The 14801-nt window shown below is 41.5% G+C and overlaps 2 protein-coding genes across 19 annotated transcripts in view; one reads left to right on the forward strand and one right to left on the reverse strand.

The window, feature by feature from the left end:
* NBR1 (NBR1 autophagy cargo receptor) overlaps positions 1–10974 on the reverse strand; it is a 29482-nt gene extending 18508 nt beyond the window's left edge. For 4 of the 7 annotated variants that reach the window (XM_058702639.1, XM_058702635.1, XM_058702641.1 and 1 more), the window contains exons 1-5: positions 10163–10303; positions 6695–6805; positions 2965–3027; positions 2239–2257; positions 519–541 (exon numbers count right to left, since the gene is read on the reverse strand). In XM_058702639.1, the coding sequence (XP_058558622.1) occupies positions 519–541; positions 2239–2257; positions 2965–3027; positions 6695–6796 (207 nt within the window). In that variant the 5' untranslated portion in view covers positions 6797–6805; positions 10163–10303. Of the gene's footprint in view, positions 1–518; positions 542–2238; positions 2258–2964; positions 3028–6694; positions 6806–9501; positions 9638–10162; positions 10304–10518; positions 10657–10835 lie in introns of those variants that run through there. The other 3 variants (XM_058702637.1, XM_058702636.1, XM_058702638.1) reach the window with 3 other exon arrangements.
* The window catches only part of BRCA1 (BRCA1 DNA repair associated), a 60724-nt gene continuing 56246 nt past the window's right edge, over positions 10324–14801 (forward strand). For 8 of the 12 annotated variants that reach the window (XM_058702611.1, XM_058702617.1, XM_058702619.1 and 5 more), the window contains exons 1-2: positions 11100–11356; positions 12333–12418. In XM_058702611.1, coding sequence (XP_058558594.1) covers positions 12339–12418 — 80 coding nt within the window. In that variant the 5' untranslated portion in view covers positions 11100–11356; positions 12333–12338. Of the gene's footprint in view, positions 10480–10895; positions 11000–11099; positions 11420–12332; positions 12419–14801 lie in introns of those variants that run through there. The other 4 variants (XM_058702615.1, XM_058702614.1, XM_058702612.1 and 1 more) reach the window with 4 other exon arrangements.

Below are 14801 nucleotides of genomic sequence, written 5' to 3' on the forward strand. Positions count from 1 at the left end.
ACACCTTAAAGATATGACTTTGAGGAACACTCTATTTCATTATTGACAAGCAAGAGATCGTTAAGTGGATAGTTTATGCCTTAAATGCTCCCACTTTATATATAACATTCTATAGGAAACAAGGTGGGGCACCTGGCTGGCTCAGTCAGTAGAGCATCTGACTCGATCTCATGGTCATGAGTTCAAGCCCCAAGCTGGGCATGAAGCCTACTTAAAAAAACAAAAACAAAAACAAAAGGTGAAGGAAGGAGATGAAAAATGTGAACCAGAAAGCATAATTCTACACAGTTCCTTGTATTTTTAAATCCTACAATGGTGACACCAAGATCAACAATGACAGGGAAAAATATCTTTATATCAGGAACTGCCTTTTGCTGAGTGATATGCCCTACTAATCATAATCTCCCTGAAAATCTGTTTTTGTTGTGTTTTGTTAGTTTCCCCTCATGGCTAATGGCATTCAGGTTCAAGTTTTAGTTAACAAATATTATTTGCAAATAAGATGAAATAACCATTACCTTAAGTGCTTCTTCATATTCTCCTAAAAAGACAAAGAATAAATATACTGTGTTATTTCTTCACCACCCCAAAAGATTCTATTTAAGTACAGCCAATCCTTTCTTTTAAGAATTTTTTGCTTACAATCCTTATACATGAACAGCTACTGCCTTTTTGCTGACAAACTCCCTTCCTGTCCCATTGCAAATAAAAGCCACATGTAGATTAGTTCTGCCTCTTAAATCTCTCTCCCTCTCTCTGCTACTGGAGACTTCCAGCTGTAAAACCTCAACCCAGCTGCCTCCCACTAGGGATACAAGGGACTTCATGGATAGTGTTAACCCAGGCAGACCTCAAATGTATTGCAGGTTTGGTTCCAGACTCCTGCAATAAAGCGAATACCAGGAAATTGTAAGTCAAATCAATTTTTTGGTTTCCCAGTGCATATAAAAGTTATGTTTCCACTATCTGCAATCTATTAAGTGTGTAATAGCATTATATCTAAAAAAAAAAAAAAAAAAGTACATACCTTAATTAAAAAATACTTTATTGCTAAAAAATGCTAACCATCATCTGAGATTTTAGCCAAGTCATAAACACTGATCACAGATTGTCACGTTATATATAATAATAATGAAAATGTTTCAAATACTGCGAGAATTACCAAAATGTGACACAGACACAAAGTGACCAAATGCTGCTGGGAAAAGTGACTCAGGGTTGTCACAAATCTTCAGTTTGTTAAAAAAAAAAAAGATGCAGTATCTTCAAAGCACAATAAAGCGAAATGCAATAAAATGATATATGCCTGTTCTATCATTACAGCTGGTTAAAATAAGCTTTTGGGGGCTAGCCTAGGGAACTAGCCTTTATTTTTTTTTTTTTAACGTTTTTTATTTGTTTTTGAGACAGGGAGAGACAGAGCACGAACAGGGGAGGGTCAGAGAGAGGAGACAGAGAATCTGAAACAGGCTCCAGGCTCTGAGCTGTCAGCACAGAGCCCGACGCGGGGCTCGAACTCACGGACCGAGAGATCATGACCTGAGCCGAAGTCAGCCGCTTAACCGACTGAGCCACCCAGGCGCCCCGGGACCTAGCCTTTAAATGCAACATTGTTCCTATGGGAAAATGAACTCCAAGCTCTGAACAACCAAACCATCTTAGAAATACACTCTGGGATACCACTTGTTTGTAAGTTGACATTAACATATATACCAAGTCAGGGACAAAGGCAACATCGGGAGAATGGAGTTGTATGTGTTGAACTGGGAGGCATATTTTCAAAAGATTAACATCTTAAACATAAGAGAACCTTCCATTAAAGCTGTCCTTAGGGTCCAATCAAAGGCACTAATGTGTATACAAAAAACTGCTACAAAATAAAAATCTGCTATGTAACTAATGCCCATGGACAAGTGAGTGTGATGTCAATTTACTGTATGTTAAATTCGAGTCTAAAATAAATAGTGCAGCAAGATCTTAGTGTAAATGGAAATGCATACACCCATCAACAGATTAAGGCTTGAAAATTTCTTTTTTGAGAGAGAGAAAGAGAATGTGCATGCATGTGTGGGTCAGGGAGAGGGAGAGAGAGAATCCCAGTCAGGGGTTTGATCCCACAACTCTGAGATCTAGACCTGAGCCAAAATCAAGAGTTGGTTCCACAACTGACTGAGCTACCCAGGCACCCCCAGATTAAGGCTTTTAAGTAAAGTTAAGCAGGTTCTCTTAGGAACTCACCTTGACTATTGATGGATACCTGTAAAAGGACAAAAGCAACAGGGAATTATAAACCTCCTGTCATTGTAACATTTCTGTTACTAGGACCAGCCTCACAGATAAAATGAACAATCTCAGGTTAGGGATTCAGCTTTTCCAGTATCATGAACTAATGGTGAATAATAATTAAGGACTTTTATTGCTTAACTCCTGTATCCTCCTTTATTTCAGGTACATTAAGAGGCAGCATAATATAGAGGTTAAGAGCTTGGGCTCTGGAGTCAGAGTATATGGAAGAAACCCCTACTCTACTATTTCCAAGATTTTGTGCCTGTGGGCAAGTTACTTGGCTTCTCTGGGCTTCAGTTTCCTCATGGGTAAAAAAAGAGATAATAATGTAATACCCAATACATAGTAGTGTTGTTAGTCTGACACATTGCAGTCACTCAATAAAGGTTTGTCATTATTTTTATATTATAAGCTAAATGGCAAGTTATGATATATTTGAACTATATGACTATATAGTTTTAAAAGTTATCTCCCAAATTTCCTTCTTCAATGTTTACTCCTTATCTCTCAACTCCATCTCAGATTCCACAGTAAGCTAAGAACATGCAGTTATCAAGTACATTTAAACCACTACACAAATGAGAAAACATTAGTCAGAACTTTTCAATCCCCCATCATTCTTGAGAAATAAGATCCCTATTCTGGATACCTGGCCATGGGTACCATCATATACTTTACCTCCTCATTTTCCTCATCCAGGTATTTTATCTGAATAGTGTTCAGATCAAATGAAACTTTTACCTGCAAATGAAATGTATATACATCATATCAAAAAGGCAGATTGTAACAGAAACCCATAAGTCCTAAAAGAAAGGGTGAGCATATTTCACTACATAAAAATTAAACATTTAGGGGCGCCTGGGTAGCTCAGCCAGTTAAGCGTCTGACTCTTGACTTCAGCTCAGGTTGTGATCTCATGGTTCATGGGTTCAAGCCCTGCACTGGGCTCCATGCTGACAGTGCGGAGCCTGCCTGGGATTCTCTCTCTCTTTGAGGACACTCTGTCCCTCCCCAGTTGGCACACGCATGTGCACTTATGCTCTCTCCCAAAATAAATTTAAAAAAACTTTAAAAAATTAAACATTTAAATGGCATAAAAGAAGAAAACCATGTCAAAAGACAAAGAATAGACGGGAAATATTTGCAACTCATAACCAAGGGTTATTATCAGCAATACACAAAAATCATCTGCAAAACTGCTAATCATTATGATAAACAATCCAGGTAAATGTAGGCAAAAAGGTATGGAGATTTCTTTCAAGAGAGATCAAATGTGACTAACAAGTATAGGAAAAGATGTTCAACCTTAATGCTAGTCACAACAATGCAAATTAAAGCAATGAGATGTCATCTCAATAGAATGGTGAAAAAAATTTTAAAGCCATAACATCCAGTGTTGTCAAAAATTCAGGGCACTGTCATATATTTCTGCACTGGCTAAAATTGTTCTGCAAAGCACCTGGCAGTATCTATCAAAAATTAAAATCACATGCCTTGTGACTCATTAATCTTTCTTTGGAAAACTTTATCCTACAAAACAGTGCTTAAGTGTTATACACAAAGAGATCTCTCCTGTAGTTTATTTTATAATGGTGAAAAGAAAAACAACAATAACAAACCCTTTTGACCTTGAGGGTACTGAGTAAGTGAAATAACAACAATGAACTCACAGATACAGATAGCACACCGGTGGTTGCCAGAGGCAGGGGGTGGGAGGTGAGTAAAATGGGTGAACTTGGTGAAAAGGTACAAACTATCAGTTATAAAATAAATAAGTCCTGGGAATGTAATGTACAGCATACTGAATATAGTTGTTAATAATGTGCCGTATATTTGAAAGTTGCTAAGGAAGTTCTCATCATAAGAAATTTTTTTTTTATAAATTTTTTTTTTTTTTTTTTTTTTTAATTTTATTTTTGGGACAGAGAGAGACAGAGCATGAACGGGGGAGGGGCAGAGAAAGAGGGAGACACAGAAGCGGAAACAGGCTCCAGGCTCTGAGCCATCAGCCCAGAGCCCGACGCGGGGCTCGAACTCACGGACCGCGAGATCGTGACCTGGCTGAAGTCGGACGCTCAACCGACTGCGCCACCCAGGCGCCCCTATAAATTTTTTTTTTTTTTTAAATTTTTTTTTTTTTCAACGTTTTTTTTTTTTTTTTATTTATTTTTGGGACAGAGAGACAGAGCATGAACGGGGGAGGGGCAGAGAGAGAGGGAGACACAGAATCGGAAACAGGCTCCAGGCTCCGAGCCATCGGCCCAGAGCCTGACGCGGGGCTCGAACTCACGGACCGCGAGATCGTGACCTGGCTGAAGTCGGACGCTTAACCGACTGCGCCACCCAGGCGCCCCTAAATTTTTTTTTTTAATGTTTATTTATTTTTGACAGACAGAAAGAGACAGAGCATGAGCGGGGGAGGGGCAGAGAGAGGGAGACACAGAATCCGAAGGAGGCTCCAGGCTCTGAGCTGTCAGCACAGAGCCCGACGTGGGGCTCGAACTCACAAACCGCGAGATCATGGCCTGAGCTGAAGTCGGACACTTAGCCGACTGAGCCACCCAGGAGCCCCAAGAAAAAATTTTTTAACTACACGTGGTGACAGATGTTAGCTAGACTTATTGTGATCATTTTGCAATATATACAAATTTAGAGTCATTATGGTATATACCTGGAACTAATATAATGTTATATGGCAATTATATCTCAATTAAAAAAAAAACTAGAAACAATCTTTCAATTAGAAATGGTTAAATTATGGTATGACAACACCAAAATACTGTGGACAATCTATAGATTTAAAAAGGATGACCCTGGATCCTTATCTATTCATTGAGAACTGTCTATAACATCCTGCTGGGAAACATAATTCCCATCCCAGAGGTGGGAACAGTGGATGGAAGAGTAATGAATAGAGGGATATTAACTTGTTCTTAGTATGTGTTTGGATTGTTTTACTTCTTTTTTTTTTCAACATTTTTTTTTTTTTTTTTTTTTTTAAATTTTTGGGACAGAGAGAGACAGAGCATGAACGGGGGAGGGGCAGAGAGAGAGGGAGACACAGAATCGGAAACAGGCTCCAGGCTCCGAGCCATCAGCCCAGAGCCTGACGCGGGGCTCGAACTCACGGACCGCGAGATCGTGACCTGGCTGAAGTCGGACGCTTAACCGACTGCGCCACCCAGGCGCCCCTTGTTTTACTTCTTATAATAGGCATGTATATTATACTTTTATAATTTAAAATTTACAGTAAGGAAAAAAGGCAAGCTGTCAACTCATTTAACTACTAGAAAAAGAAAAATAACTATGTTTGATTTTCAGATCATTTGACAAACACCCCAACTTTCTGGATAACCATCTGTTTAGGCCAGAATAAAGAAATATTTGCTGGAAGACAGAGGACTAGTTCACATCATCTTTTGAAATCTTTCCACCATTTCTTTTTCTTTTTAGTTTTCATAGCACATAACCAAATAAAAGCAGGTTTTTACCAAAGGGTTTTGCTGGATAAACAGTTACACAGGAAGTAAAACATTCACTACTGCAAACCAAACAAAACCCAGAAGAGTACAAAGGGCAAACCAAGAGGAGGGAGGGCATTGACAACAACAAAAGAACAGATGAACTGCTAAGTACCTGTGGGAGTTTTTTCTGCTCAACTTTTTTTTTTTTTTTTTTTTTATTTATTTTTGAGAGATAGAGATAGAGCACAAGCAAGGGAGGGGCAGGGAGAGAGGGAGACACAGAATCTGAAACAGGTTCCAGGCTCCAAGCTGTCAGCACAGAGCCTGACATGGGGCTCGAACCCACGAACCCTGAGATCACGACCTGAGCCGAAGTTGGACGCTCAACAGACTGAGCCACCCAGGTGCCCCATGCTCAACTTTTTTTTTAAGATTTTTAAAAAATTTTAAGCAATCTCTACACCCCACCAGGCACCTGAAAACACAACCTCAAGATCCAGAGTCACACATTCTGCTGACTGAGCCAGCCTGGGGCCCCTTTGCTAAACTTTTAGATACTTGACCTCTGAGCTAGCAATAACAACAATTAGCTCTTGCAAAACTTAGGTTATATCCTTGCTGGTTCACAAACTACAGTAACATACCTGCTCTCAGGCAGGAGAACATTTCCCTGGGGCCTGGTTAGGGTGGAAGCCACACCAATTCATTCCTTAGACTGTTTCTAAAATTAACAGGTTTTCCAAGTCTAGCTGCAAATTAAGGAATTTGTTTATTCTCTTGGGGGTGGGGAGAACATCGCCTACATGAATATTGAACCCCTGTCAAAAGTAATTTTCCAAAAGTCCTAGAAAAGGTAAATATGACAGCTATGAAACAACATTGCTAAAAATTGCTATCTTTGGAAAAATTAGGCTTAAAAGATGGAGAAACAAAGTAACACTCACCATAGCTTCAACATCAGCCCAAGTTGTATTTTCTGGATCAGAAACCAGAAAGCTTTGAGTTTCATTTTTGAAAGTCACATTTAGAGTAACCTGTGGTTCCATGCTGTGGGGCTAGAGTTGAGAGGATGGGTGAGAGAGAAAACAGTGGAAAGGGTTCTATAAAACTGCATAAGCATTCATTCAGCAAATACTTGTGAAGGCCTAATATGGGTTAGGCTAGGAAGACACTGAAGTGAATGAGAACACAATGTCTCTGCTCTTATGCTATTTACAACCTGGTGGGTAGCTTAAAACAAATCTCCCAGTTAAACGTTTGCTGAAACAGTATAAATTTTGGCCACATCCGCAGAAATCCTCTAACAGCTATAAAATTCTTTTGGATTTTATGGAACTTTATATGATTAGTTAATTCAATAGATACTACTGAATATCCACTAGTGGCAGGATACCAATGAAGATGAACACCCACAGGTCTCTACCCTCAGGGAATTTACATTCTCATAGCTTGAAAGCAACATTCTACATTTTTCTTAGAAAAACAGCCTTTTCCTAAATTGAGCAACCCAGGTTCTTTGTTAAGATCAGTTTTAACAATTTAGAGGCCAAGACACTAACCAAGAAACTACACAGGGGTAGCAGTCAACACCTTTCATCCAAGTTCATGTGGTGTTTTTTGTTTGTTTGTTTTTGTAGTTTTACTTTTTTTTTCTTTTATGGAAAATTTCATGCATAAGAGAGTCATGGACATATAACTATAGTAAACAATTCAAGGCTATCGTCATTTTGTCTATAATTCTGTATTGTCCCCAAATCCCCCAATATAGATTGACCATAGTTAACTAATGTTTTAACCAAACTATAGTACCATAATTAAAAAAAAACTATTAAGAGAAAATTTAAACATATACAAATGAATAAAGATTAATATACAATGAACTCCTAAGGACCCATCAGATATTTTCCATAATTATTATCAACCCAGGACTAATCTTGTTACAGCAATAGAATTATTTTGACAGCCATTATTTCATCCATAAAATAACTGAGTATGTAACCCTTAAAAAAATAAGACTTTTTGAAAAGATAACCACGATACCATTATCATGCCTAAGAAGTTAACAATTCTATAATTTAATGTCTGTCATGGTCAGTTGTTTTTAATTAAGGATTTTATTTACTGATGAGTTGTTAGATTATTATTTAAGTTTATTTATTTATTTTGGAGAGAGAGAGCCGGCACACATGCACATGTGGGGGAGGGGCAGAGAGAGGAGGTGAGAGAATCCCAAGCAGGCTTTGCACCATCAGCACGGAAACTGATGTGGGATTCGAACCCACGAACAATGAAATCATGAGCTGAGCCAAAATCAAGAGTCGGACACTCAATTGACTGAGCCACCAGGGGACCTCTAGATTTTGTTCTTATGACTCTATGAAAAAATAGTTTACTAAAATCTGAACCTAAGTTGTAATGAAAAAGGTCATCTTTTAAACATATTTATCAGCAAATCTTTTAAGAAATCTCTTCAAAGAACCAGATTCTGCTCTAGGCAAATGGAGAAAGGATATGAACAACTATGTCTCAGGAATTTGCAGTGTAATGGTGAGGGAGCAAAAGGGCTGAGAAGAGCTGGGCTCCAGACACAGCTCTGACACATAACTAGCCATGTACAAAACAGTAAGTCATTTGACCTGAGCTTCAGTTCCTTAATCTGTAAAATAGGTCAAATAAAAACGTGTGTCCAAGTTCTCTGAGAACATTACTCAAACACAAAAATTATTATAATAAATCAGTCTTTAGAAGCCAAAATAGACCTGTTTTTCCACAATACATTGAGAGTGTCATTAAAAAGGACTTTGGGAGTGCCAGGGTGGCTCAGTCGGTTAAGAATCTGACTCTTGATTTCGACTCAGATCATGATCTCACAGTTCACGGGGTCAAGCTCCACATCAGGCTCTGTGCTGACAGCGTGGAGCCTGCTTGGGATTCTCCCTCTCCCTCCTCTCTCTCTGCCCTCCCTTGCTTGCATGTTCTCTCTCTCTCTTTCTTTCTCCAAAAAAAACCAAACATAAATAAACATTTTAAAAAGAGGACTTTGAACTTTCTGAGGATCTGGGTTTTTTTTTTTTTAAATTCAAAACCAATCATCCTCCAATTTTTTCCATTTTTTGTCTCTACCTACAGTCAAGTTCACAACCAAAAAAAAAAAACAAAAAAAAAAAAAACAACAACAAAAAAAAACCCCAACCCAGTTTCTAGCATTCATTCTTATGGAATGCAATTCTTGGAGTCCTTAACATTTGGACAGAATGCCTCCCCAGGTCAACTTCCCAGATTCTTGGGGAGAAAAAAAAATCTGGGAAATGAAGTAACTGATTCAGTCAGCCAAAAAGTGGATATTCTGAATCACCTTCTTACTTTTCAACTTCCCAGAAATGCGTTCCACACTTTTGAGAGTCCAGAAGGAAACTAATCTAACTCCCTTGTTCCAAATTACATACACAATTAAAATTAGTTTAGATACTTTGGAGCTCATCCAGCTGGTAGGCTGATGAGAGAAAACAGGAAGTGGGGGATTCTAGTTTAGCTGGACCATACCCAGGTCTTCATAAAGAACTGCCTATTTCTGTTTGGCTTTTATGTGAAAATTCTTTCAGCAAGAGCATTAATCTTGAACTTGAAATACCAAAGCTATGGTTAGCACCATCTGTCCTTGTAGTTTTAAAGCCAGTAAAGTCAGACGGCTGGGTCCTAGGCCTTCAGTTTTCAAAACTGGCATTATTATACGTTCATGCCACTGGCTCACTTTTGCTTGGCACAAGTCAGCTTTTCCTCTACGTCAAATTTTTCAGGATACTAAAAATCCCTTTAATGAAGCAGACCTGGGAACTTGAGCTTTGATTACCGTCTCCACCAAAGGCCTGACATGTTAATCCGGGGGTTAAAACATGTGACCTATAGCTGGGTGTTTTGACAAAAAGGAAAAACGGTGCCTTTTCAAAACCAGAGGTCCCTGACCAAGGAGACATCTTTACAAGGTTCTCAACAAGCAGAGGGGGATGGGGTTGGGAGGCTGTGTGGGCACTGTCATTTTTTTTTCCCCTGCAGACTTTATCCTTGTCTTCCAGTTATCGTTTCCCTAGCACTCCATGCCCCCAAGATCGTGTTACCACCCCCTGAGGAATCTCGCTTTCTTTGCCTAGGCCCTCTTTCTGCTGGAGAGTCTTAGCCTCCCATCAGTAGATGCCGAGCGTTCTGAGCCACGGACCCCCCCATCTCTCTGGCAGTATCCGCCGCCTCGGCCCCCTGGCCCAAACGGCTCTCTCATCCAGTCACTGAAAAGACTGGCTGCCCCCAGACACGGAAAAAGTCGCCTTCTCTTTTGCAGGATCCCTTCCGCAAACTTCCCCTAGCCCTCTCAGTGGCGATGTGCTCCCACCCCTCTGTAACCGCCGCTACTTCCTTACCAGCTCCCCGCCCCCGGGGGGCGCCTGCCGGAGGCCAGTGCAAAAACCGTTCGCTGCCAGCTCTGCTGCTCTCCCCGCGGGGTGAATCTAACATGGCGGATAGAAATAGGACCTAGTCCCCAGTTTGAGTTTCCGACAAGATGATTGGCTCTTAACAGTTGTCTCTCAAAACTACCACCCCCCCCTTGATTGGCCGAGCATGCGTGGCAGGGGCTGGGCAACAGCAGCCATAACAGCACAACAACAACAAACACTGGGGCAGAGGGGCGGAACTACAAGTGCGCAGTCGAGGGCCGCGGCCCATTTCCCCTTCCCAGGTAAATTCGGCGTCCACTGCATTCCCTTAGGTCACTGACCTTAGTGGACTCCTTGCCCGAGACTTGCGGGGCTGGATGGGAATTGTAGTCTTACTGGGACTTGTAGGTTCTTTAGCCTATTCTCCGCTCTCAAGATGTGAAAACCTAACACTCCAATCCATATCTGTTGACGTGCGTAAGCGCACAGAGCTCTTCAATCTGTCAACTGGATTGCCGTGAGACTCTTGCCCGCTTCCGGTGTCGGAAGCCCCTCTCCATAAGACTACAGTTTCCAAGGAACACTGTGTCGAAGGCCTTTCGATCCGCAATGCATGCTGGAAATCGTAGTTTTCCCCCCACACAATCCTTTTATTTACCTAAACTGGAGACTTTCATTGCGGCGGAAATGGGGAGGGAACGGGGCCTCTTCTTGCGAATGTTTCAGGCACTATCTTGCGCTCCTATTCAGGCCTCAGGTATTGATTTCGACCCTAGTCCCGCAGTCTCTGTGACGTAATAAACTGCAACTGAAAGCGTACAGGTGAGGGGGCAGGGGCCTCACAGAAAAGTGGGGGGAGAATTCTTTCTCTTCCGTCTCTTTCTAATTACGTAACGCAGGGAAGAATGGATGACCAATCGGGAGCCCGGAAAGACTCTCGGCTCTTTCTGCTCCTCCCTTCCGTAACGTGTTTTGATCTCGTATTCTGAGAGGTTCTCGCTCAGCGGCCGCGGACGGTTTCCGTGGCAACAGGAAAGCGCGGGAATTACAGATAAATTGAAAGTGCGACTGTGCGGCGAGAGGTCGCTGAGGTTTTTCTGAACTGAGGACGGCCCGGGAGGTTTTTATGTAAGTGGGGCCCTGGGCCCGGGAAGCCCCGACGCTTTGCTCTGGGTAAAGGTGAGAGAGCTCGCGGGAAGGGACAGGGCCCAAGGGGTGCTCCGAGGGACAGGCAGGAAACAGGTATGGAGAGAGTGGGGAAGAACAAGATGGGCATTACCTGGCTGGCAGGGGCGGGCGGAGGGTGGAACCTGAGAAGCCTAAGAAGTTAAGTCTGGGGAAATTGGGGAGGGGGCGCCTTGTGGGTCCCGGGGTAGGGGAGGCACTGAGGACAAGGGAGGGAGCAGGGTGTGTCCGAGGGGGAATCCTGATGACCGGAACTGGAATGTGTCCTGAGGGGAATATATAGTGTAAAAAGACGGGCTGGGGTGTGTGAGAAGGGTATCCTGAGGAAGGAGGAAAGGGAGCAGGAATGTGTCGGAGAATAGGAGGAGGGTGGATTGTGAGGGAGGGGGAGCCCAGAAGAAAGAACTGGCTTCATAGGCGTTTCTGAGAAGGGACAAGAAGAAAGTAGAGGGGCGTCAGCAGTCACGCATATATTGCTGGTATGAACGTGCCTAAAGAGGATCCTGAGATGAATGCAGACCAGTGAGAAACACTGGGGAAGGGCAGGGGTGGGAAGCGTTGGTTGGTGTTGGTTTTGTTTTTTGAGTTTGGTTTTAAACACAAGACAAAGGAGCCAGGTGATTGGAGAAATATGAGGCTACCATCACTCACTCAGTCACCCCACTGTGGCTTTCTTTTTCTTGGAGAGAGGAAAACACCAAAAGGAAGTGGTTGGCGGCTGTATGTGGGAAAAAAATAGAGAAAATAATGGTCTTTAATTACAAAAAACAATATTTTGAATCTAAAAAAATAAAGCTTTTGTCATTAATTCTATGGTTGGTATGATCCTGAAGCAATCCAGTCTTAAGTTTCTCTTATTTAAAAATGACATATAATGAAACTAGTCTGTTCTTATAAATCTTTTAAAGTGACTTGTGCGTGTGTATATCCATATATATTTAAGTTGATGCCTTAAAATTCATTGGAACAGGGAGAAATGGATTTATCTGCAGATCGTGTTGAAGAAGTACAAAGTGTCCTTAATGCTATGCAGAAAATCTTAGAGTGTCCAATCTGGTAAGTCAACAGAAGGGTTTCTTAATTTGAGATTCTTCCTTTCTTGACTATATCCTATGCAAATAAGTAGAATTCACCTTACATATTAAGGAGAAGAAAATTATACTACCTATTAAAATTAAATTATAAAAGTTGCTGCTTTTCTTAACTCAAGAGCTTTGGGAATATAGGAAGTTACTCCTTTTTCTCCACTCTGCTTCTCCCCTTCCCTTTTTACTGCCTTAACACATTCAGCTCCCTATCTTTCCTAGCCCACAGACTGTCTTGATTGGTTCTACTTTGGGGTAGGGATCTGGTTTGGAGTAAGTGGCCTTTTCATCCAGGCTCTAAAAACAGCTAGATCACTTGGAATGGGCATAGTTAATAGTGGCAAAATAAAATCACCAATGATTGGTGCTTGTGAATGGGTAGGTCTCCAGTTGGAACTAGTCTTGTATATTTAAATAAGAAGTCCACAGAGCATGTGACTCTTGATTTCCACTTTTTTTAAATTTTTTTTTTATTTAAAAAATTTTTTTTTTCAACGTTTTTTATTTATTTTTGGGACAGAGAGAAACAGAGCATGAACGGGGGAGGGGCAGAGAGAGAGGGAGACACAGAATCGGAAACAGGCTCCAGGCTCCGAGCCATCAGCCCAGAGCCTGACGGGGGCTCGAACTCACGGACCGCGAGATTGTGACCTGGCTGAAGTCGGACGCTTAACTGACTGCGCCACCCAGGCGCCCCTCCACTTTTTTTTTTTAATGTTTATTTATTTTTGAGGGATAGAGAACATGAGCAGGGGAGGGCAGAGAGAGAGGGGTACGGAGGATCCCAAGCGGGCTCTGTGCTGACAGCAGCGAAACTGATACGGAGCTCAAACTCAGAAACTGTGAGATCATGACCTGAGCCGAAGTCAAATGCTCAACCAACTGAGCCACCCAGGCGACCCACTTGATCTCTCCACTCTTCATCTTGGGGTTGAGTTCAAGCCCCACATTAGGTGTAGAGATTACTTAAAAATAAAATCTTTAAAGAAAAAAAAGAATACTGCGAATCATCAAAGTCTTTGGTAAGTCTCTGACTTTTTTGAGTGAGCTTGTTTTTCTTCATCTATAAAATAAAGAGGGGACTAGAATATTCAAGGTTTTGGGATGCCTGGGGTGCTCACGGTTAAGCCTCTGACTCTTGATTTCGGCTCAGGTCATGCGTGATCTTGTGGTTTGTGGGATTGAACCCACATTGGGCTCTGGCTGACAGCATGGAGCCTGCTTGGAATTCTGTCTCCCCTTCTCTGCCCCTCCTGTGCTTACCCCCATGCACTCTCTCAAAATAAATAAACATTAACAACAACAACAAGGAATATTCAAGGTTTTTTTTTTTTTAAGTCGAGGCATAATTTACATACAGTGAAATGTAGAGATCTTAAGTGTGCAAGTCGATGAGTTTTAACCATTGTATATATCTGTGTAACATTTCCATCACCCCAGAAAGTTCAGAAGCTCTTAACTTGCTGACCCTTCATGACATTTGGAGGCCTATGGCTAGAACTATATTTCAATATAATTAGTTTCTTGTATAATTTTATATTTTTTATTTTATACATATAAAGCATTACTCTGGAAGGGCGTTCATGCGCTTCACTGGCTGCCAGAGGTTATGAGCCCCAGGCGGTCACTAGGTGATATCTATGGTAGTCACTAAATCTACTTAAAAACCATACCTCAGAATGTCTTGGTGAAAAGCCAGAAAGGAAATTTAGAATCTTTCTTCTTCTCTTTACTCTGGTCATTCTGGCCTCTTAACTCTTCTTCAGACTAGAACATACTCTCCTGCTTCTGAGCTTTTATGCTTGCTCTTCCCTCTGCCTGGAATTTTCTACCCTTGATAATTGAATGGCTTACAAATCTTGACTGAAATACCACCTTTTCACAGAGGCATTTCCAGACAACCCTATTTAAAATGGTAACACCTGGGGCACCTGGGTGGCTCAGTCCTTAAGCATCTGACTTTGGCTCAGGTCGTGATCTCACGGCTGGTGAGTTCGGGTCCCATATCAGGTGAGCTTGAGCCCTGCTTCCTCTCTCTCTCTCTCTCTCTCTCTCTCTCTCTCTCTCTCTCTCTCTGTCTCTTTCTGCCCCTTGCTCACTTGCTCTCTCTCTCTATCTCTCTCTCTCTCTCAAAAAAAAATAAACACCCTTACCCCCAACACACTCTTTATTTCCCTTTCCTGTTTTTTTTTTCCTCCATAGTTCTTATTCCTATCTAACATTCCTTACAATTTATCCTTTTTCTCTACCCTTACAGAGTTTAAACTCCCCGAAGGCAGGAATTTTTGTTTTATTTACTTCCATATCCTTAGTAGTTATATACCTGGGACAGAGTAGCCACTCAGTAAACGTTT

The sequence above is a fragment of the Neofelis nebulosa genome, chromosome 16, assembly GCF_028018385.1.
Source record: "Neofelis nebulosa isolate mNeoNeb1 chromosome 16, mNeoNeb1.pri, whole genome shotgun sequence".
In the NCBI taxonomy this organism is placed as follows: Eukaryota; Metazoa; Chordata; class Mammalia; order Carnivora; family Felidae; genus Neofelis; species Neofelis nebulosa.